Genomic DNA, 24926 nt, shown 5'->3' on the forward strand with positions numbered 1-24926 from the left:
GTATGTTGGTCTATCTCTTGACTATTTTTAAGGTTCTTTTAAGGGAATGTTGAGTGATAGCCTTTGTAGAATCTTTCTCACTGAGAACTTTTAAGTGTAAGGGACTTAAAAAAAATAAGGACTGGATAGAATTTGTCATTGATTCTAAGTAGAGACTGTTACTAATAATTAATGTTACTAATAATTAATAATTAATGGGGCATTCCTTTGGAGAGCCTTAGAATAATGATTGCTATGGATGTATGGTAAGACAATTTAAAGTGTTCACATTGTGAATATTATGAAAGTTAATAATTGCCCCCTTATGATGCCATCTATTCAGTTTTCATCACAACTGGATTTGAGTTGTGCTATCTTCTTAGATGTGGAAACTGAGCGCAGAGATGAGACAGGAAGCTGGGTTTCCTGGCTTTGAAGTGAGCCTAACAGTTATGCTTAGGTCTTTGGATATTATTAATGTGCATATATTCATGCTACTTAGCATCACCATCTAGGTATGATGTTAATGACACCTTACTAAATGCTATTTCTCCATAGCATATAGTTTATTTAAACCATTACTTTGATAAAAAGCTGGTGGAAGATATTTGTTTATTTTATTAATGTAAAAAAAGTAGGAGGCTAAAGTAGGTCAGACATGTACCAGATAAAGATAGGGCCTCCTCTTTATATTTGCCCAGTATTCTGGAAATTAACTTGAGGATAATAAGCTTACATAATACCCTTGATATGAATTGATGAAAATTCATTTAACTTTTTATTTCCTGTTTGCCTAGCTTTACAACTCTTAGGTCCTGAAGTCTTAAAAAAAAAAAAAGGTTTCCTTAAATGTCCAGAGTCATATTGGCATTAACCCATGTGTAATTTTCTTGTTAAATCTTTTAAAGGAGAGATGATAGTAAATTAATAAGAAAATACAGATGAGAGAGCAATCTCTCACGAGATATACAGAGACATCCACAGAGAATGAGTCAAAAGCAGTGGGTTGGGAGTTGAAAGTTGTGCTAGGTGGAGAATTGAGTACTATTCAGTGTAACTAGGTGTATGGAGTAAATCGTGATCTGTGATTGAAAAATGCTGAGAAATATATTGTGGCTGGAGCATAGGATATATGTGGACTGTGGGAATTAAACAGGAGATGAGGTTGAAGAGGTAGGCTAGGATGAAACTGTACACCTACACCTTATGGTGAATTTGGACTTGACAATAAAGGGAAGAATGTTCACGGAAGTTTAAGCAGGAAAGTGATATGGTCACATTTGTTTTTAGGATGATAAAGTTGTTTGGAGCTGTTGTAATTGACCCAAGTGGCCATTGTAGCTTTGAGCATAGAGAAGTGGGGCCAGGTCTCAGCTCCTTTTTCTAAAATTTGAAGCTGTTTTGGCAATAAATTAACAATCAGAGATAACCCAGTGAGGGTCCAGAATACTTGAGATAGGATGGGTAGGAACTTGGGGGAGGACAAATAAAGTAGAGGGAAGAGTCAGGATGGATCTAGTTTTTGACAGGGATTATTTGAGTGATGATGGTAGTATATTGTAAATGAAGATAGGAAGAAGAATGGATTGGTTGAGGCAAAGGGATGGAGACGGAAGGAGGTAGAATATTTATGACCACCTTCTGAATTTTCATTATGTCAGGTAATGTTCTGAGTACTTTTCATACATTGTTAGTTTTACTATATTCCTATCAGTCAGGTAGTAGTATCTTTATTTTACAGAAGGGGAAACTGAGGCTCAAGTTGAATATCATTTCTTTGGTTCAATATTAAGAAAAATGAGTAATACTGCTTTTTATAAATTCTGGATATAAAAGTAGAGCCTCTAATGCATGTTTTTGTCCAATGCTCATGTATTTTTATTCAATCTTTATTTTTTTCAGCCAACAGAGAAGAGTACTAATAATGGCTGACAATAGTGTCTTAACATCTACTACTGGGAGAACAAGCTTGGCAGACTCCTCTATTTTTGATTCTAAAGTTACTGAAATTTCTAAGGAAAATGTATTTGTTGGATCTGCTTCATATGTTGAAGGTAAACCTATTAATCAGCTTTAAAACAGCAAATCACTGTTTTAATACTAAGGTTTCTGACTAGAAATTTAGAATTTAACTATATAATACTGTTAAGCTACAGTAGTTATTGAGTAAATATTTTTGACAATCTCTTTATACTTTGTAGATTTTTTAGAGTTTTTACTTCAATTCAGTTAGTTAATATATAGTGTTATATTAGTTTCAGGTGTATAATATAGTAATTCAGTACTTCCATACATCACCCTGGGCTCATCACATATTTAAACTGCCCCCATCAGTTTGTTTTCTATAATTAAGAGTCTGTTTTTTCTTTGTCTCTCTCTCTTATTTTTTTCACTTTGCTTGTTTTGTTTCTTAAATTACACACGAGTGAAATTATATGGTATTTGTCTTTCTCTGACTGACTTAGTTCTCTTGGCATTATACCATCCATGTTGTTGCAAATGACAACATTTCATTCTTTTTATGGCTGAGTAATATTTAATTATATTTATATTCCACATCTTCTTTATCTGTTCACCAATTGATGATAGAGATACTTGGCTTCCATAATTTGGCTATTGTAGATAAAGCTGCTATAAACATATAGGTGTGTATATCCCTTTGAATTAGTATTCTTGTATTCTTTGAATAAATACCCAGTAGTGTAGTTAATGGCTCATAGTGTAGCTCTATCTTTAACTTCATGAAGAACCTCCATACTGTTTTCCACAGCGGCTGTATCAGTTTGCATTCCCACTAACTGCACGAGAGGGTTTCTTTTCTCCACATCCTCACCGACTCTGTTATTTCTTGTGGTGTTGATTTTAGCCACTTATACTGTATAGATTTTTTATTATTGTTTGGATTAATGCTTCCCAGCTTTGAAGGAGAAAGCACCTTATTTTTGAATATTACTTTTTCTATATATGAGGGCAGTCCAGCTGCAACAGTTAGAATTTATCCAGTTATGACTGGTTAGGTGAAAAGCCACTTCTTTCCTTAACTACTTTATAAAACGGTCTGTCCTGAAGTTGCATGAGCTGTTGAAGAGGATGGCTTTGCAAAATAGTGAATACTTTTTTTGGTTACGAGGAGTACTCATTAATGTATACTCCATGGCAATTTGTTTTTTCTTTCTCTAAAGTGATAGATGGCCAAATTTTAAAAATAAACTGAGAATTAAGTTGTTTTAGTTTTAGAGAATGTTATGATCTCCTCAAAGATGGAAAAATATGCCAGATATAGCCAAAACAGGGAATAGGAACTATTTTTTTTTAAAATCAACACATAACATACTATTTATTTCAGTGGTACAGATCTGTGATTCATTAATTCACAGAACTCACCATAGCACATACCCTTCACAATGTCCATCACCCAGCTACCCCATCCTTTCTACCCCCTGCCCCTCCAGCAACCCTCAGTTTGTTTACTGAGAGTAAGAGTCTCTTATGGTTTGTCTTCCTCTCTCATTTCATCTTGTTTCATTTTTCCCTCCCTTCCTCTATGATCCTCTGTCTTGTTTCTCAACTTCCTCATATCAGTGAGATCATATGATAATTGTCTTTCTCTGATTGACTTATTTCGCTTAGCATAATACCCTCTAGTTCCATCCACTTCATTGCAAAAGGCAAGTTTTTTTTTTTGGCTGCATAGTATTCCACTGTTCCATTGTATATCTGTTGATAGACATCTGGGCCCTTTCCTTCATTGGGTTATTGTGGACATTGCTGCTATAAACATTGCAGTGTATGTGCCCCTTTGGATCATTGTATTTGTATCTTTAGGATAAATACCCAGTAGTGCAATTGCTGGTTCATAGGGTAGCTCTATTTTCAGCTTTTTGAAGAACCTCTATACTGTTTTCCTGAGTGGCTGCACCAGCTTGCATTCCTACCAATAGTGGAGGAGGGTTCCCCTTTCTCCACATCCTCACCAACATCTGTTGTTTCCTGACTTGTTAATTTTAGCCATTCTGACTGGTATGAGGTGGTATGTCAATGTGCTTTTGATATGTATTTCCCTGATACTGAGTGTTGTTGAGCACTTTGTCATGTGTCTGTTGGCCATTTGGATGTCTTTGCAGAAATATCTGTTCATGTCTCCTGTCCATTTCTTGGTTAGATAATTTGTTCTTTGTGTATTGAGTTTGATAAGTTCTTTATAGATTTTGGATACTAGCCCTTTATCTGATATGCCATTTTCAAATATCTTCTCCCATTCTGTCAGTTGTTTTTTGGTTTTGTTGACTATTTCCTTTGCTGTGCAAAAGCTTTTGATCTTGATGAAGTCCCAGTAGTTGATTTTTGCCCTTGCTTCCCTTGCCTTTGGCAATGTTTCTAGGAAGAAGTTGCTGTGGCTGAGGTTGAAGAGGTTGCTGCTTGTGTTCTCCTCAAGGATTTTGATGGATTCCTTTCTCACATTGAGGTCTTTCATCCATTTTGAGTCTGTTATTGTGTGTGGTGTAAGGAAATGGTCCTTACCTTCTGCATGTGGCTATCCAATTTTCCCAACACCATTTGTTGAAGAGACTGTCTTTTTTCCATTGGACGTTCTTTCCTGCTTTGTCGAAGATTAGTTGACAATAGAGTTGAGGTTCCGTTTCTGGGCTCTCTGTTCTGTTCCAGTGATCTGTGTGTCTGTTTTTGTGTCAGTACCATACTGTCTTGATTACAGTTTGTAATAGCGCTTAAAGTCTGGAATTGTGATGTTGCTAGCTATGGTTTTCTTTTTCAACATTCCTCTGGCTATTTGGGGTCTTTTCTGGTTACATAAAAATATTAGGATTATTTTTTCCATTTCTTTGGAAAAAAATTGATGGAATTTTGATAGGGATTGCATTAAACGTGTAGATAGCTCTAGGTAGCATAGACATTTTCACAGTATTTGTTCTTCTAATCTATGAGCATGGAATATTTTTCCATTTCTTTGTGTCTTCCTCAATTTTTCTCATGAGTATTCTATAGTTTTCTGAGTACAGATTCTTTGCCTCTTTGGTTAGATATATTCCTAGGTATCTTATGGTTTTCGGTGCAATTGTAAATGGGATCAACTCCTTTAGGAACTGCTGGTTTTGATATTAGTACCTGATAAACTAATTTAAACATTTTTAATTTTAATAGAAGAAATGCCTCAAATTGAAACGAGAATGATATTGGTTCAGGAAGCTGGAAAACAAGAAGAACTTATAAAAGCTTTAAAGGTATGGAATTTTAGCCTTTTTAAAATTTTTTTTTTTTTTTTTAGGGAAGGCTATTTTTCTTCCATCAGTGCTTAAATAATTTTATAGTTTTCTTAATCTTATACATAAGTCTCTTTTCCACAGACTATTAAAATAATGGAAGTCCCTGTTATAAAGATAAGAGAAAGTTGTCCTGGAAAATCGGATGAAAAATTAATAAAAAGTGTTGTTAATATGGTAGGTCAAGCACTTCATTGCATGTGGCATGCTGCACTACTCTTGATTGTGTTCTTAAATTCCGTTTAATGGTGATGGGACCTATATACCAGCTCTATTAGTTTGTGAGGACTACCATAATAAAATACCAAGATTAGGTGGCTTAAACAACAGAAATGTATTTTCTCAAAGTTCTGGAGACTAGAAGTCTCAAATGAAGGTGTTGGCAGGTTTGGTTTTTCTTCGGGTCTCTCTCCTTGGCTTTCAGATGGCCACCACTTTTTTGTTATGTCTTCACTTGGCCCTTCTGGCATGCATATCCCTGATAACTCTGTGTGTCTAAATGTCCTCTTCTCATAAGTATACCAGTTAGATTGGATTAGGGCCCACCTGGTGACCTCATTTAACCTTAATTACCTCTTAAAAGTCCCTATATTCAAATCAGTCTCATGAGGTCATGAGACCTCTCTTGAGGTACGGGGGATAGGACATCAATGTGAGTTTTGAGGATACACAATTCAGCTCATTACATCAGCCTAGCAAATAAAGTCCAAACAACTCAGCTATTCAGAATTTTCTTTTAAATGATTCCATTCTTTTTGCATAGGAGTCATGTAGGTACTTAAATATTTTCATTCTTTTTCATAGTTGTATATTATAAAATGTTAAATAGTAAATTAGCTTTTTTATAGTCTACATTTGCCACATGACTACTACCTATATGTTTCCGATCTTTCTCTTATTTCCTTCATATATATTGAAATGATTAAATTAATTTTCACCCTTCTTGTAGATACTAAGTGCGATAGTATTTTTTCTATTTTTATTTCTATAGATCATTCTGAAGTTGATTACGCAGGAAGAACTGTTAAATGTGGCATCATTTTCTTAGAATAAAAAGTAATAGTGGACATCTTTCTAATGCATCTTACTATCAAAATGTGTATACTTAAAAGAAATCATTTTAGTTTTATATGTGTATTAGATGATTTATAATGAGTAAGACATGTCAAAAGGCATGCCTTTATAATACTAATATTCAAAATTTAATATCAATATAGATGGAGATATGTTTATATAAAAATACAAATAAGTAAAGAAATAAGGCTGTTCACTATTAAGTATAATGCTTATTACACAATAAAAGTACTATTTAAATTTAAAAGTTTACTACAAATATAAAAATAAAAGTATCAATAGTGAATTTATTTTTAGGTGTTATTTAGAGTTAAATGAATTAATTTTATAATCTATAAATAACTTTTATTTCTAATAACCACCTGAAAAAAAATCAAGGAAATTAAAGTGCCCTTTGTAAAGATGGAGTCACTGGAAGAATTTGAAAGTTTGGATTCTCCAGAATTTGAAAATGTATTCATAGTCATGGACTTCCAGGATTCCATTTTTGATGAGTTACACAAGACTGATTGTAGAATTATTGGACCACCAGTTATCTTAAACTGTGCCCAAAAAGGAGAGGTAAGAAAATATACATTTATTATGACTTTCAAGGTTAAATTTTTATTCATGAATTTTGTGGAAATTCATAAGCAGAAAAGTCCTGTTAATTGTTGGGAATATGTAAGATTTAGAACAGGGGTAGTATTGGCTACTCTAATATTGTTTTAAAAATCTTTCTATTGTAACTTTTTGGAGTGAAAATCTAAGACTTTTGGAGGTTAAATAATGACAATTAACATATTTGTGTGTATATATACATATATAAATATCTTAGTACATAAAATGTCTTGGCAAGAAATAATTTGTTAAACGTGGGTTCCAGAAATGTATATACATATATAAACTTACTTTCTTCCACAGAATAAATACACACTTTCATTTTTATTTGTTACTGCATGGTTTAAAATTAAAGAAATTATTTTAGCTTTTTTTTATATTGGGTTGTAAATTTATGTTTATTTACTTTAAGTAATCTCTACACCCAATATGGGGCTTGAACTCCCAACCCATAGGTAAGGAGTCTCATGCTCTTCCAACTAAGCCAGCCAAGGGCCCCACTTTTTTGTTTTTAGTAACATTTCAGTGTTAGAGTTGTAGTAGAGTTAGTCTATATACTTTGGTTTTATTGCTACATTATGCCGTTCTTAAGCTTGCCTTATTAACTTAAAATTGTTTAGGTCAATTTTGTGCTTCTTTTGTTATAGATACTTAGTAAAGTGCATGATAATCTTTAATTCTCTGTTTTGATTCAGGGGTGTTGCTTTCAAAAACCAAGTAAATCTTTCAAGATTAAAATTGTGAAATACTTGCATAATGGTGGAAATTATATAACTATACTTATTTTTTTAACCATTTTTTTCCCATTATATATATCTCCACTGCTAAAGTTATTTACTATTTGCATGTTTTTAGCTCAAAAATTGGAATCATATTTGGTTCAAGTATATGTGTAATTTACATGGTGTTTGTTATAAAATATTTTGAACTGTTTTAATTTTGATTAGAATCATTTACAATAGTTTATGGAGTCTTAAATTTTTCCTAGTAGATAAAACTTTGAATGTGTCAAAGTATATTTTAGAACTGAAGGTTTGCATATAAATGTGTTTCATTTGCCAGTAGTTACGTGTGTTTAGATTATGTCTGTCAAATATGAGTTAGTAGTTATGGGGGATTTTTGTATTGTAAAACTTGTAATCTGTTTTTTGCTATTTTTTGGTTGCATATTAAAAAATGCAAGAAATCTTTGGATTGACAAAGTTGACTGGCAAGAGGGGGAAATATGTTTTAGCTTGAAAAGATGTGTTCTCTTCCCTACTATAAGCTCACAGATTTAAAATTGTTGTGTCCTTCAGCCTTTGCCTTTTTCATGTCGCCCACTCTATTGTACAAGCATGATGAATCTAGTACTATGCTTTACTGGATTTAGGAAAAAAGAGGAACTAGTAAGTATTTTAAAACATTCTATTCAAGGAATATTTTTCCCAGCCAAATAAATTTAAATTGACACTTTTTTGGTTAATTATATCATGGTTTTATTTTAGACATATTGAAGGAGAATTTATGAATATACTGTTTGAAATTTTATGAAGAAACATTCTGAGAAGCCTTGTTAAAAAACATTTTGTTTAGGCTGACAGGCATATGAATTAAGAGAAAAACTTCCATTATTATTGGATCCATTTAAATTGTCTTTTTGTTAAGTATCATCAGCCACATTCTTTGAAGTTTTTGTTAATACATTACAGTTTTTTGTTATACAAATCCAGCCTTAAAGTATGTTCATTGCTCTAGAGAATTCATAGAAACTTTTCTGATTCATAAAATTTTCTGTGTTGGAGCTAATGGAATATTACTGTAACTGTGGGATAATATTGGTATTATATAACCTGGTGTTTAAAAAAAATAGTCTTCTGTTTAGGTTGTATGAAAGCCAGTTGTTTAATTAAGTTTTGGGTAATTATCTTTACTAGCTTATTTCTATGTGTAATTTTGCCTGTGCCAATTAGGCAATCAATTTTGAATTTTTTTGACATAAAATATGTAACTGTATAAAAATTCTTGTATGTACTTTATAAATAAAAATTATTCAGTAGATCCTAAATGACTTCTAAACATAATTTAAAATTTTGTTCAAATTAATCATAAAGTTAATGTTGCCTAATTTTTCTTTTGAGGTCAGATTGGTGACATTGGTTCATCACATGGGTGGAGTTATTCGAAAAGACTTTAATTCAAAAGTTACACATTTGGTGGCAAATTGTACACAAGGAGAAAAATTCAGGGTATGTAAACTTGGGTGCATTTCACTTTAGCATTTTGGAGGGGGATGAATTTAATAACAGTACTTTCATCCCATCTATTTTTCCCATAGTTTATTGAGGATAAGAAATTCAATTTTTGCAAATGTACATTTAGTAAAAATTTTAAATCAAAGGAGCGTGGCCCTTTTTAGGTTTTTAAGGAAGCAATGGTACCTGAGTTAGGTCTTGAAATAAGTAGGATTTGTGAATGAGTAGGACTGTGGAGGTTTGATAGATGGGTAACATTTCAGACAGTTGATTAATATTAGCAAAGTTTACTATAAACATTGGTGAATAATGGGGTTGGGAAGTGTTGAGCAGATATTTCACTCTTGTCTAAATGGTCTTAATAAGCACAAAGCTATGTTTTTATAAGATGATTGAAAGATTTAACTAGTGCAAACTATAAAAGAACAGGAGAAACTAATTAGAATAAAAATCTCAGTTTAAGATTGCACTTGAATATCTTAGGAAGAATTTATCACCTTGTTTCCACCCTCCATCAGTGTATTTATGTAACAAATGGTAATTCTTGGGTAATGTTGAATTCCTGAGAGGAATACTTTCCAATTCATATCTTATTTTTTTATGACTTAATCAGCTATTTTCTTCTGTAGTCCTGTTTTGGGGTCAGTACTTCCAAGGAAGTAAACATGGAAAAATAGAAATATAATAAAATAAAGATGAACTTAGCTTCAGAGTTATATTTATTTAAAATAAGAAAATGATTTGGACATCATGGAACTTGTTCTAAATTATTTTAACCTAACTTGTATGATTGAAAGACAGTTTTTGTGTTAATTTTTCTTTATATTTTGTCATAAAGCAGATGAATAATGATCTAAAGCTGCAAAAAACTCTATGTATAAAATTGCTTAGAAATTCCATGAATGCAGTTATTTAAGGTGAAAATTTATTGTAATTAATGTTTGTATTTTTAGATTGCTGTGAGTCTGGGCACTCCAATTATGAAGTCAGAATGGATTTATAAAGCTTGGGAAAGGCGGAATGAACAGTAAGTGTTTAGAAATTCAGTAGTTCAGTATTTGAATTAAGTATGTTATGAAGATAAACCCAAGTGTCCAAACCCTTAAATTCATAGATAGTATAGACAAAATGAATTTAGTCTTTAGGTAGCCTAAGGAATAAAGTCTAGGAGGAGCAAAGTTATTAAAAAAATTATAAAAAATTGAAAGTTGGAAGAAGTCTGTGGTATCTTCAGACTCTTCCTTGTGAAATTGTTTTGATTATCATTTTAAAACTATTAGGTAAAAACTGAATGCATCTGGATATTTAGATTGTTACATTTTTTTCACTGTTTTTCTGGTTACTTTCTAAGTGGTGATTACAATTTGTAACGTGTTAAGCTTTCCAACTTCAAAATTCCTTGCTCTTCTACTACATTATTACTTAACATTTCATGAAACTATAAAACCCCTGGAATACAGAGAAAATTTCATATACAGAGCAAGGATTTGAATCTTGTAAAGACTACTTGTGATCGAATTTTGTTAGAAGTTACTTCGGGGATGACCAAGGATGCACCAATTTTTTTTTTAACTGATGTTTTTGTGAACATTTCTGGACTACACGTAAAATATTTTCAATAAGTAGATATCCTGAAAACCTTGAGAATTATTATAGATTTATAAATTGATATACTTAACTGAATTTAATTTAAACTGGTTTTAGAAGAGTCTATTTTCTTTTTAGGGATTTCTGTGCTTCAGTTGATGACTTTAGAAATGAATTTAAAGTTCCTCCTTTTCAAGATTGCATTTTAAGCTTCTTAGGATTTTCAGATGAAGAAAAAACCAATATGGAAGAAATGACTAAAATGCAAGGTAGAATTTACTATAATTTTTAAATTTTTTATTTTATTATTATTTTTAGAATATACTATAAAAGTTATATTTTTTTCCTTACTCTTGTTTAATCATCTCCTGGCGAATATGCCTCTTTAAAAATTGAGCTTTGGAGATAAATAGTTTGGTTTATTTATGCTTGCATGTATTTATCTTTAGGAGGTAACTGTTTACCCGTTGGAGATGAAAGATGCACTCACCTTGTAGTTGAAGAGAATGTAGTAAAAGAACTTCCATTTGAACCTTCGAAAAAACTTTATGTGGTCAAGCAAGAGGCAAGTAATTCTAGAAAAGATTGGCTTTTTTTTTTTTTTAAAGATTGTATTTATTTATTTGACACACAGAGTGAGACAGACAGAGAGAGAGAGGTCACAAGCAGACAGAGAGGGTGGGGGGAAGCAGGCTCCCCGCTGAGCAGAGAGCCCAATTCGGGACTCAATCCCAGGACCCTGAGGTCATGACCTGGGCCGAAGGCAGAGGCTTAACCCACTGAGCCACTCCGGCACCCCTGGCTTTTTTTTTTTTTTTTTTTTAAATATATAGAGTTTTATTTTTATTTTATTTTTTATCTAAAGTAAGCTCCACACCCAATGTGGGACTTGAACTCATGACCCTGAAATTGAGAGTTGCGTGTTCTACCAACTGAGTCAGCTAGAAGCTCCAAGATTGGGTTTTTAAAAATACTACTAATCGCTTCTCTGATAAGATAAATTCTTAATTAAATTTTTTTTTCTCCTACCTAGTGGTTCTGGGGGAGCATTCAAATGGATGCCCGAGCTGGAGAAACTATGTATTTATATGAAAAGGTATGCTTTTTTTGTCCATTAGTCATTTGTTCTGTGAATTTGATTGTGTAAAGATAACATTTCTATCCAAAAAGAGCAGGTAGAATTGGCATACCAGTCATCTTTTATATCATGTTTAAGAGTTTGAGAATAATTGAACAATTAGATACTGAGTAACAGTTTGTGTAGATTTAAGTAAAACTAATGCAATAGAATTACTTTAATCTAATATATGTCATTTTGTGGTACTTCCTAGTGATGCCATTATGAACAATAAAATCGTATCTTTAGAAATTTAGAACCTTAAGGGAAAAATAGGTAATACAATTATAGTGCAGAATATGTACTATAGTTGAGTAATTACTAACCTCACTTAGAAACTCAGGCAGGACTGAAAAGAGCAAATAAATGTTGAGCCAACTTTCTAGGCTAATCTTGTAAGGTCATTCAACTTTGATAGCAGATGGAGATGGTGTGAAGCGTGAAAGTATATTGAAATAGCAGGTAGTTTAGTATGGCTCTAGAAAAAGAGTGTGGGAAAGAATGCCAACAAATAAAGCTAATGATTTAGGTAGAACTAAGGAGTTTTTTATAATGTTAAAGAATTTAAGTATTGGGGACCATTGAAGAATATTAAGAGAAGAGATGTCATTAGAAAACTGACTCTAGTAGTAAATTGTAGGCAAGGAAAATGGAACCTTTATGCTAGATTGGTGAAGAGTGGTATCATTCACCAAAATGTGGCATAAAGTCATAGAAGCAGACTTAAAGATTTTCTTTAGTTGGAGATTTAATTTAAATGGAATAATGAAGGTGAGGTGTGGATTTATTGTATATTGTCTTGTCTTCTGACTCTTGTTCTCAGCATAAGGCTCTTACCCATAAAGTTTAAAAACTGCTTAAAATTTCAGGAGAGAACTTTTAAAAGTCAAATGTTATTTGGCAAATATTGGAGAGCAGTATGTCCAGGCACTGTGCTCAATGCTAAGGATGCAGTGAACAAACTATGAATGGTCCCTGCCCTCTGGAGTTTATGGCCTAATGGGGGACTAGACAGTAAACAAGCTTATGGACGAATATGGAATGGTGATAGAGCTGTGAAGAAACAGAATTTGGTGCTTGGGATTGGGCAATTACAGTAGTCCCTGGACTGTTGTGTTTTATGACTCTTCTGAACTACCTGGCAGAGTATGGAGTGGTAAAATTATTGTGCAGAATCCAGATTTTGTTAGACTTGTAAATATATTTTTCTTTTGTTCCTGTCTCAGTATAGAACTAAGGAAGTAAAATTGAGCTTTTGTGCTTTTGATTGCAGGCTAATACTCCTGAGCTCAAGAAATCAGTGTCACTGCTTTCTCTAAATACCCCAAACAGCAATCGCAAAAGACGTCGTTTAAAAGAGACCCTTGCTCAGCTTTCAAGAGAGACAGACATGTCACCTTTTCCTCCCCGTAAGCGCCCGTCAGCTGAACATTCCCTTTCTATAGGGTCACTCCTAGATATCTCCAACACACCAGAGTCTAGCATTAACTATGGAGGTAATTCACATTTTAAAAAATTGATCATTAAAATTTAGTGGAATGGAATAATTACTAGAATATAGATAAATCACTACCACAGAGAATATGAAAGGTTCTGCCTTTTATTACCTTTGTTCTAGCTGAGGAGAAAAAGCACAGAAAAATGCTTCCATTTAATGATTGCTTATTATATGCTAAGTGCTTTCTATATTTTATTTGTATATTACTCTAGAAAATGATAGAGCTGTTCAAAGAGCAAATTCTTAACATTAGCAAAACAAGATCATAGAGGGTGTCAAATGTATTATGGAGAAAATAGGTACGGTGAGATCTGTGGAGGGTGAGCTCAGTTTGTTCTCAAATGATAAAGGAAGGCCCTACAATTAACACTTTCCTCATGATCATCAATTTTTCCCCTGTATTTTTATTTTTTAATCTTCACACAAATATGTTGTTTTTTAGATTCAAGAAATAATCAAAACCTCTTGACTCCATGACTCTCTCTACTTATTAATCTGTTTTTCTTTTGTCTTTTACATGAGTACTCTTAAAAGAATTGCCTTAATCTGTTGTGTCATTTCCTTGCTTTTCATTGTCTTTTTCAACCCATTCCAATTGAACTTAAGCCCTTACTACATGAAATTGCTCTTGGTGAGGAGACTGACAGGTTTTTTTTTTTTTTTTTTTTTAAAGATTTTATTTATTTATTTGAGAAAAAGCATGAGCCAGGGGAGAGGCAGAGGGACAAGTATATGCCCTGCTGAGCCTAGAGGCTGACGTCGGGCTTAATCCCAGGACCCTGAGATCATAATCTGAGCTGACTTCAGACACTTAACCAGCTGAGCCACGCAGGTGCCCCAAGACTGACAGTTTTTATGTAACATTCAGCAACATTTAACACATGAATAGCTATTTCTTCCTGGATATAGTTTTTTTTTCTCTTTTGTACCTCATTTCTCATTCTCCTTTGCCTAACTTCTCTAGTTCTAACTGTTGAATGTTGTTCCTGAGTCATTTCTTCTCTATTGTATTCTCCCTAAGTGGTCTCATTGAATTCTGTGGCTTTAGAAACATTCCTATGCTGTTGACTCTCCAATATGTCTTCTTCCCTGTCCAACTGCTTACTTAATACTTACTTGCCCTTGTCTAATACATATCTTAAACCTACCATAATCAAATTAAAACTCTGGATTTTGATACTCTCTACCACTCTCAACTCTATTCCTTTGCCACTCTTCCTTTATCAGCCTTTTCTATAAAATGGATCTCTCTTTGATGATTATGTTGGTCTCCTAAGTGGTTTCTCTATATTCATTTTGCCTTTTTAAAAAAATTTATTTATTGAAGAATTGTCTATACCAAGCGTGGGGTTTGAACTCATGACCCTGAGATTAAGAGTTGCATGCTGTTCTGAGTCAGCAAGTGCCCACATTTTTGCCATTCTATATGCAGCACTTAGGTCCTAAAATTAGATCATGCCAGTCCTGTGCTTGAAGTCATTCCCATGACTTTGTATTATCATAGCTTTCAAATTCCTATATGATCCTTCCCACATATGTCCAACCTCATACGACAATATCATGCTCTCCAATAATACTCTAAGCTTCAGTCACACTATCTCTGTTATTTTTGGGTATTTCCATTACATTCAAAGGAACTTTATACTTGCCCTCTTTGCCTTAAAGAAATCTTTTTGTGTTTTCTGCGAAGTTAAGTCCCTGTTCCAACACTTCTCACTAACCCATTACCTGATTGTTTTTAGCAATAGTTGTTACTGTTAGAAATTATATTTTTTATTTGTTTCACCAGAATGTAAGCTTTAAGAGAACAAAAACCTTGTCTACTATGTTGCTTTGTTTTAAATGCCTAGTATAGAGTAGGTACTCAGTAAGTGTTCATGGAAGGAGTTGAGTGTCAACTTGTAGAAGGCCCAGGAAACTGAGGGGGAGTTGAGCAATGAGGGGAGCGAGAATACAAATAATACTATACAAACTAGCATTTTAAGGGATAATGAATAGGTCAGTTTGCTTTCGAGTATGGAGGAGTAATAATTAAATTGGAAAGGTTAATTTGGGCCTAATATTAGAATACTTTGAAATCAGACTGGTATGTCTGAACTTCGTATTGTCATTAATAATGAACTTTACAAACATTGAGCAGTAGAGTAATTGGTTGAGTAGGTAATTTGTAATGGATTATTCTGAAGAATGATTAAAATGAAGACTGTTCAGAGATGGCTAGACCATGAAGTAATCTACAGTGGCTTTCCCACTGGGTGATAAAACCCTAAACCAGGGTTGCTAGTGGTTGGAAAGGAAAGAAGGAAGCACTATGGAGATAGTGATGGAATGGAGTGACAGGAAGGGAAAAAGAGATGACAGCAGAGTATTAAAATAGAAGAAATGTTACCTTGACAAAAATACGAAGTCTATATTTTGGAAGAAGATAGTGTAGTTTTATAGACTGTCCAGGTTAAATTGAGGTACAAATGTCCAGCGGGTATTTGGAAGAATTGAATTTGGTGCTTGGGTGGAAAGATTATGATTAGACACTTAGGTCTGAGAACTTGTTGGTTCCATGATTGTGATGGACATACTGGGCATGGGGTGGTAAGAGCTGATCATGAAGGACTGAAGCTTTGAATATGCGGTTTAGGGGATGGAGAAGGAAATGAATCACTAAAGATAATAGACATGACAACTATACTAATATATTAGGTGCTCTATATAGAATCCCCAGTTAGTGGATCGCTGTGTGAACACAATAATTAAATTGAATCAATGTATGTCAGATTTTTCTTCTTGACATATAATGGCAGAAGCTCTTGGGTCTAGAGAATAGTCTGAAATAATGCATGGCACGTGGGAAAGTTTTTGGTCTGTTAGCTTTAAAAAAGCATTCAGACTCCATAGTATGCATCATTGTTTTAATATTTAAAATTATCATTGAGTAAAAATAATATACTGGGTCTTTGTATTGTTTTTGTCATGTCATTGTGTGTTTTACATTTGTTTTTGTATTTAAAAACTTGCCATTAGGAGATTCTGTACATTATGTTAAAGTACTTTAACCATATCTAGAGTAAGAAAGTGTATCTCCAGCTTTTATGAAATTTAACTTTTTTGAAACACATATAAAGTATTCTAATGTGTCCTTCCACTTTGTGTTACACTGGATGTTTTATATTATGTTGAAAACTAACAGAATTTGCAGTTGATCTTGTGTGTTGTTGAGGAAGGCTTCCTCTGTATATGTAAGTTTTCTCTTACTATGTCATCATAACCTTTTTATCCTTAAACTTAAATATTTTTATATAGTTCTTCATTTTATTTTATTATTTGAGCTTTTTATTTTGAAATAATTTCAGATTGCAAAAAGCTGCAAAAATAGTACAGAGATTTTAGTACTCTACTTAGAATTCCCAAATGGAAATATTCTGCCATGTTTGCTTTAGCATTCATTCATTCTCTCTTTTTCTATATGTACACGTATTTTTTATATCTGTACTGTTTGAAACTAAATTGCAGATATGATGTGCCTTTTCTTCTAAATACTTAAATGTGTGTCTCCCAAAATAGAGGGACATTTCTTGTACCGCTACTGTAGAGGTATTGTAAATTAGGAGGTTGATATTAATAGTATGACTAACTTAATTTTTATCAGTTGTTTAGCTAATACCCTTTATAGGAAAAGAAAAATTATTTTTTCTGGTCTAGGGCCCAGTCCAGGATCATAGGTTGTTATCTCTCACTAGTCTCTTCTAATCTGGAATAGTTCCTCAACTTTCTTTGTTTTTTTATGACTTTGACATCTTTGAAGAGTACAGGCTAGTTATTTGTATAATGTCTATCAATTTGGAGTCATGGATACTTTTGACCATTATTTTTTTCTGGCCTTATCCTATGAGGAAATTTTACTTTAATGAAAAGCTAAATGGGTATATTTCTAAGAGTGGATATACTTCCCTCTTTTTTGTTCTTAAATCTGTACAATGTCTGGTACTTATATCTGGTTTTTCATTAAATCTTTCTTCCTTTTTACCTTTTAGAAACACCAAAGTCTTGTACTAAGTCTTCTAAAAATTCCACTCCGGTTCCTTCGAAGCAGTCAGCCAGATGGCAAGTTGCAAAAGAACTTTATCAGACTGAAAGTAATTATGTAAATATATTGGCCACAATTATTCAGGTAAAAGTTTGGTTGCAAAATGATCCTGTTCCAATGTTTGTAACTAAAAAAAAATCTAAGAGATAATATTTCTTAAAAGAAAAAATTATATAAGCATAGAATTTGAACGTAGGTAATAAAAATGAAAATATATGACAAAAAACTGCTATTGGGGAAATGCCATACTACAATAGTAGCTTTTATTCATACAGAAATAACACCTTTTTCTATAGTGACTAAAAAGAGAAGGATCCTCTGTAGATGATCTAGAGGGGACCAAGTTTTATTTGATATAGAACTTCACAAGTTCCCTGTCATGATACTGCATTTATTTATATTTATACATGGATATGGTAGGTAACTTTTCCTGAAAGTGTACATTCTAGGAGTCATTGCTTTATTTACTGTGGCAAATATATGAAAAGCAATAACAATGAAGCATAACAATATGGATGTAATTATTTTGGTAATCCTTTCATGTATCAAGTTTCTTAGAGTATGCAGTGGTTGGTCATAAATGTTAACTCATTGCAAATCATTAAAATGTACTGTGAAGTTAATGCCAAAGAAGAATTCTAATGGATCATTGTAGGATGCGATTGAAGAAGATACTAAGAATAAACTGAAATTCAAGGTTCTGAAAGACAATATTAGGATATTATTTTGGCATCTGCAGAGAGAATAGATTGTTTTAGGTTATAAAGGAGATTGTCAGGAAAATAAAGTTGATACCATCAAGCTTTTCTTTGAATAGAAAAATAATAGGAAATTTCTGATTGGGGTTAATTTTTATTTATATTGATACCTCTATTTGAATTCTTAATATAACTGATTAGTGTTCAGTATAATAGCCTTTAGTTGCTTGCGCTGTTGATAAAATGCGTGGATAAGAAATGGAAAGACTTCTTTCTTGGTATTCATGGAGAGGTTATTCTTCACAGTTAATTTGTTTAGTTGTAGTCACAGGTTTATGAGGCCCTCTGCTGTATTGAACTTTACTTGTTTTAAGTCAGCTTTGCTCTTCTCCCTCAAGGGAAATCATTCTAGATGAGTTAAGTTTTTATAGTCAGCCAAAATGTAGTCAAGTAGCAGAAAATCCCCTTGGCATATACTGTTCATGTACTTTGGTAGCATTTATTACCCAGAACTGTAAATCCTTTCAGGCCATGGTAAATGTACTGGGGTTTCCGAATTTAATTTGCATATCAATTAAATTCACTAAAATGCCTTTTAAAAAAAGCCCTTAGAATTATTAGACTGTAGATGGTCTCATACCACTATGCTTACTATAAACTCACTGTTTATAGTTATATACTGTTTATATAATTATATACTGTTTATAATGTATTTTCCTTTTATCTTTATCTTTTTTGTTTTTTTTACTTCATCTCCTCCTTCTCTTTTTGCTATTGGCTTTCATTTTACTTGACATATATTAAGATCCCAATAATACATTATTATTTTTAGTTTGAATAGTCAATTGATGTTTTAAAATTTTACTTTTTAAATTATCATACAGTGAAATGACTTTCTTTGTACAGTTCTATGAATTTTAACACATGAAAAAATTTGTAGAGCCTCTACCACAATCAGAATATAGAACATTTGGGATGCCTGGGTGGCTCAGTGGGTTAAGCCGCTGCCTTTGGCTCAGGTCATGATCCCAGGGTCCTGGGATCGAGTCCCATATCTGGCTCCTTGCTCAGTGAGGAGCATGCTTCTCTCTCTGCCTCTGCCTGCCACTCTGCCTGCTTGTGCGCGTGTGCGCTCTCTCTCTCTCTCTCTCTCTCTCTCTGACAAATAAATAAATAAATAAATAAAATCTTAAAAAAAAAAAAGAAAAAAGAATACAGAACATTGCTATCTCGCCCAAACTCCCGGTACTTCCTTTTCTTTTGTAAGTCACACCCTTTCCTCATTATAACTCCTGTTGACCACTGATTTCTTCTTTATCACTATAATTTTGTCTTTCTAAAAAAAGTTTTATATTTTTTGAGAATGTCCTGTGAATGGGATTACAGTTAATATAACTATTGTTGGACTAGCATTTTTTAGCCTCTGAGGTTCTTCTAACTTGTCTGTGTGAATAGTTTGATCCTTTTTATTGTTGAAGAGTATACCACTGTATGGATGTACCACAGTTTTATTTGGTGACTCCTTAAAGGACATTTGGGTTATTTTTGGTTTGGATGATTATAAAAAGAGCTGTTATCAACATTTATGTATAGGTTTTATGTGAACATAAATTTTCCATTGCTCTTGAGTAAACAGCTGGAAGTGGAATTTTTTGATCATATGGTAAGTAATGTTTAACATTATAAGAAGCTGTCATACCCTTTTCCAGAGGGGTTATGATTTTGCATTTTTACCATCTGTGTGTGGGAGTTCAGTTGTTCACATCCCAGCCAGTTTCGATATTATCAGTACTTTTTGTTTTAGCCACATAGATAAGTATGTCATGGTATCTTATTATGCCCTTAATTATCATTTCTGTAATGATTGATGGTGTTGAATATCTCTTTTCTATACCTTTTTTTGATAAAATAACTGCTTAAGATTTTCCCCATTTTTAATTGAGTTGTTTCCTTCCTGAGTTTTGAGAATTCTTTATATATTTTGAATACTAGTCCTTTGTCAGATATGTGATTTGCAGATAATTTTTCCTAGTCTCTAGGATGTCTTTTTTTTTTTTTTTTTTTTAAGACTTTGTTTATTTGTTTGACAGGGAGACAGAGAGAGAATACAAACAGGGGGAGTGGGGGAGGGAGAAGCAGGCTTCCTGCTGAGCAGGGAACCTGACTTGGGGCTCCATCCCAGGGCCCTGGGATCATGACCTGAGCTGAAGCCAGATGCTCAACAACTGAGCCACCCAGGCGCCCCCTTATCATGTCTTTTTATTCTGGGTTGAAAACTTTTAAATTTTGGTGAAGTCTAATTATTAATTTTTTTTTCTTTTATAGTTTGTGCATTTGATTTTTTATCTAAAAGTTCTTACCTAAGCCTAAATTACAATATTTTCCCTTATGTTTTCTTCTAAATGTTTCATAGTTTTAGGTTTTTTGCTTAGGACTATGATCCATTTTTTTTTAAAAGATTTTACTTATTTGACAGACAGAGATCACAAGTAGGCGGAGAGGCAGGCAGAGAGAGAGGGGGAAGAAGGCTCCCTGCTGAGCAGAGAGCCTGATGCGGGGCTCTATCTCAGGATCCTGGGATCATGACCTGAGCTGAAGGCAGAGGCTTTAACCCACTGAGCCACCAGGCGTCTCCTATGATCCATTTTTAGTTTATTTTTTTGCCTAGGGCAAATGGTGTTTTAGTACCATTTGTTGAATGTTGAGCCTTCCACCATTGAATCTGTCAAATATTACTTGGTCATCTGTGTGTCTGTTGGTTTGTGGACATTTTTCTATTCTATATTAATCTTGTATATTTTTCCGTTCACCAATATCACAGTCATGAATACTGAAACTTTATACAAAGATGTTCCTTTGCCTTTATATATTAATTTTTAGAATTAGGTTTTCTTTATCTACAAAAAGTCCTGGAATTTTGATTGACGTCGGGTTAGATCAATAAATCAAATTGGGGAAGAATGGACATTTCTTGCTGTGTTGAATCTTTCAATCCACGTCCTTATTTATTTAGGTCTTTGATTTCTTTCATCAACTTTCTGTAATTTTCAGCATGATGTAGGTATTTTATTGTATTTATACTAATTTTAGTTCTTTATTGTAAGTGAACAATTACTGAATTTTGTTTTTCATTTGTACATTACTAGTTTATAGGAATGTGATCTGTGTCTGTGTTGAGAGAGAGGGAGTGAGAACATGCATATCTGAATGCTGAGCTGTAACCTTGCTAAGCTCACTTATTAGTTACAGGTTTTTTCTTTTTTAAAGTTTGATACAAGCACCAATATAGACATTAACAGTTCTTCTCATTTGAAATCCAGTCTTTTTTCTATTTATAAACCAGGTTTCTATACTACTATGGCAAGACATTTAGTACTTATATTAAGTGCATGTCTGGAAAAAACTGATTGCTTATTGTCTTCCTTAGTAACTCGAATAGAAAGTACAAATTACTCTTGTTTTCTAACAATTTAAATGATTTGTAGAACTGTGTGATAAACTTTTATTAGATCCTAACAACATTTTATTAAAGGAATGTGTATACACATAGAAATATATAAATAAATAGGATAAAATAGAAAATGTTATAAGGAAAGAGTTCTCAAATTTAAGAAGTATTTTTTTAATTGGTTCTTTCTTTTCCATTAACATCTCCTCCCTTTAAAAAAAATTTTTTTTTAAAGATTTTATCTGTTTATTTGTGAGAGAGAGCACAAGCCAGGGGTGGGGAGTGGTGAGTAGAAGGGAGGAGAGGCACAGGGAGAAGCAGACTCCCTGCTGAGAAGGGGGACTGATGTAGAGCTCCATCCCAGGACCCTGGGATCATATCCTGAGCCAAAGGGAGACATTTAACCAACTGAGCCACCCAGGCACCTCTTAATATCTCCTCTCTTATCATTATTTATATGATTACTTTTTTTTTCCTTTTCCCGCAATCTATCTAAACTAGTCTTTTTTTTTTTTTTTTTAAATCTAGTTATTTCAAGTACCTTTGGAAGAGGAAGGACAACGTGGTGGGCCTATCCTTGCACCAGAAGAGATTAAGACTATTTTTGGTAGTATCCCTGATATCTTTGACGTGCACATGAAGATAAAGGTAAATTTTTTATGTTAGGTTGGTAAGTAATTCTTTTTGGATTGTGTTTATATAATTTCTCGGGTACTATTGATTGGCCAAATGAGGTTTATACCTGAAACTTCTTATTTTCTTTTTTATTCCTTTGAGTCATTTATGTCCCTTTGCTCCAGAACCTTATTAATATTTGTTGTTTGCCTGCTTTTTGATTCTTTTTTTAATTCTGAAAATAAGGGATTAAACCTTCTCAAGTCTTTTCTATAGAGACATGTGGTTGCTAGTGCTTATTTTCTTATTTTTCTACTGTTCCTCTCAGTTTGTATGTTTTGTTTTGCTTTGGAATGTTTGAAAAACTGTGAAGCTGGAAAAGACTTAGAGACCATTTTGTTTGTTTCTCTATATCTGGTCAAATAAATACAAAAACCACATAAGACAATGCTATCTATCTGTTTAATGATTTTTTTTCCTGTGATGAAGTGTTCGTGATTTATAGCTATCAGTCTCTCATAGTTAAGTAATTTGGGAACCGGTTTAGCTGAACTCTTAAAAGTAGTTAAACTTTATTTCCTCTTATTTTTCCTAAAAGGTGCTAGAGCAAAATTGATCCGTTTTCTCCTCAGGACACCCTATATGAATGTTTTGTCCATATTCCAATAAAAAGATCAATCTGAATTATAGAATCCCCCTTTGGGCTCCTTGCTGGGCGGGAAGCCTGCTTCTCCCTCTACCTGCTACTCCCCTGCTTCTGCTCTCTCTCTCTCTGACAAACAAATAAAAAATCTTAAAAAAAGGAAAGAAAAGAAAATACCCATAATCTCATCACCCAAATTTAAAAAGTTTTTTTGTATTTTCTTATTTTTTTATACATAGCAGTTTTTTCCCTTCTTTTAAATGTAGCTAGCCACCAAGTACTGCCACAGCTATTTGAGTAGTACCAAGAAGTTGGTATTACTATTTGCGTTATATAGATGTAAAACTGCTACACATGGAAATTAAATAAAATTTCCAAAGTCAAGTCATCTAACAAATGCTGCATTCAGGGTTTGAACTTTTGTTTATCTGATTTCAAAGACTGTTTTCTTTTCTTAAACCCTAATGCTATCTTGCTTTTTTTGAGATATAATTGGTATAACATTGTGTTAGTTTTAGTATATGACATAATGGTTTGATATGTGTATATACTGTGAAGAAGTGATCACCACAATAAATTTCGTTAGCATCTATCACCACACATAGTTACAAATTCTTTTTTCTTTGTGATGAGAACTTTTAAGATCTACTTTCATAGTAACTTCCAAACATGTAACACAGTATTATTAGCCATAATTATGCTGTATGTTATATCCCCACGTCTGTCTTACCTTATAACTGGGAATTTTGTATTTTCTGACCACCTTTGCCCATTTTGCCTCCCCCTTGCCCCCCGTCCTGGCTCTGGCAACCACTAATATGTTCTCTGTGTCTATGAGTTTGGTTTTATTTATTTCTTTAGTTAGTCTAGGTTTTTTTAGATTCCACATATAGTTGAGGTCATGCAGCGTTTGTCTTTCTCTTACTTAATTCACTTAGTATAATGCCCTTAAAGTTCATCATTGTTGCAGATGGCAAGATTTTCTTTTTTGTGGTTGAGTAATATTCAGTTTTATATACACATACATTTTCTTTACCCATTCATCTGTTGATGGATGCTAGATTGTTTCATGTCTTGGCTATTAATGGTGTATTGCTTCTTGATCATGCTGTAGGTATACTCTTTTAGTATGTAAAGGAATAAACTGTGTAAATGTGTCCTAAATTGGTAAAGTTTTTCATATTATCTTGTTAATACAGAATTCCTGAGAAGCACTGGTGTGTATGTATTTTATGGTATCACATAGAGGTTACAGATGTAGACTGTGGAATAAGGCATATTTGGTCATGAAGTCAGGTAGTGAAATGCTTCAGTTTTCTTATCTGTAGAATGGGGATAGTAAGTGTCTGAATTGGGGGTTGTGGAATTTTTTTTATTTTTTACATATTTAGAAGACACTAAGCATAGTGCTTGATACTTAACTGAGCCTTCAATAAATAACAATAGCAATTCATATTAATAATCTAAATTCAGAAGCTGAGTAAACTAATATTCAGACATTTTGTAAAGGATTAAAACTAGTTTTGTTCACCGTGTTTACAACCGCTGTGTCTGGCACTTAGATTTCTATCAGTAAATGTTTGCTGAATGGTGGTCATGCTGCTTTTAAACGTTCCAGATCAGACTGGAAGTCTGTGTTTCCTTATCTAGATATTACATGAACAACTTGACCTCATTCTTAATTTGACTCCAAAATAATATAGTGATGATACTTAGTTTAAGATGAGAATTTTTGAGGTTGTTATCAACATCTCTCTTTTCCTATGTGTGAATATTTCCTTTTCAGAATTTATCAACATTCATCCTTGACATACAAATGCCTGCTTTTGTGTGGAACTATGATGAAACAAAAGAGAAAGGGGAGGGATTGGATAGAGTACTTTTTCTTTATATGTTTATCCTTTGTTAATTTAATGTAAGTCTCAAAGTATCCTGGTGCTTGTTTCAGGAACAGGTGTATATTGGGCAGTCTGCTAATTTGGTTTATTGTGCGGTGAGCTAGAGAAGTCCAGCTTAAATATAAGTAGATAATAACAAAACAAAAAAAAATTTAAAAAAGTAGATAATAACAGT

The 24926-nt window shown here is 33.1% G+C and overlaps 1 protein-coding gene across 7 annotated transcripts in view; it reads left to right on the forward strand.

Annotated features, from left to right (window-relative positions):
* The window catches only part of ECT2 (epithelial cell transforming 2), a 62405-nt gene that overhangs the window by 1610 nt on the left and 35869 nt on the right, over positions 1–24926 (forward strand). For 3 of the 7 annotated variants that reach the window (XM_045088631.1, XM_045088635.1, XM_045088632.1), the window contains exons 2-14: positions 1882–2033; positions 5140–5219; positions 5343–5435; positions 6711–6893; positions 8231–8320; positions 9053–9160; positions 10120–10193; positions 10892–11022; positions 11203–11318; positions 11787–11849; positions 13144–13366; positions 17397–17533; positions 22124–22243. In XM_045088631.1, the coding sequence (XP_044944566.1) occupies positions 1904–2033; positions 5140–5219; positions 5343–5435; positions 6711–6893; positions 8231–8320; positions 9053–9160; positions 10120–10193; positions 10892–11022; positions 11203–11318; positions 11787–11849; positions 13144–13366; positions 17397–17533; positions 22124–22243 (1548 nt within the window). In that variant the 5' untranslated portion in view covers positions 1882–1903. The remainder of the gene's footprint in view (positions 1–1881; positions 2034–5139; positions 5220–5342; positions 5436–6710; positions 6894–8230; positions 8321–9052; positions 9161–10119; positions 10194–10891; positions 11023–11202; positions 11319–11786; positions 11850–13143; positions 13367–17396; positions 17534–22123; positions 22244–24926) is intronic. The other 4 variants (XM_045088634.1, XM_045088636.1, XM_045088633.1 and 1 more) reach the window with 3 other exon arrangements.

Source organism: Mustela putorius, unplaced genomic scaffold (assembly GCF_011764305.1).
Source record: "Mustela putorius furo isolate JIRA1106 unplaced genomic scaffold, ASM1176430v1.1 tig00003834_pilon_pilon_pilon, whole genome shotgun sequence".
In the NCBI taxonomy this organism is placed as follows: Eukaryota; Metazoa; Chordata; class Mammalia; order Carnivora; family Mustelidae; genus Mustela; species Mustela putorius.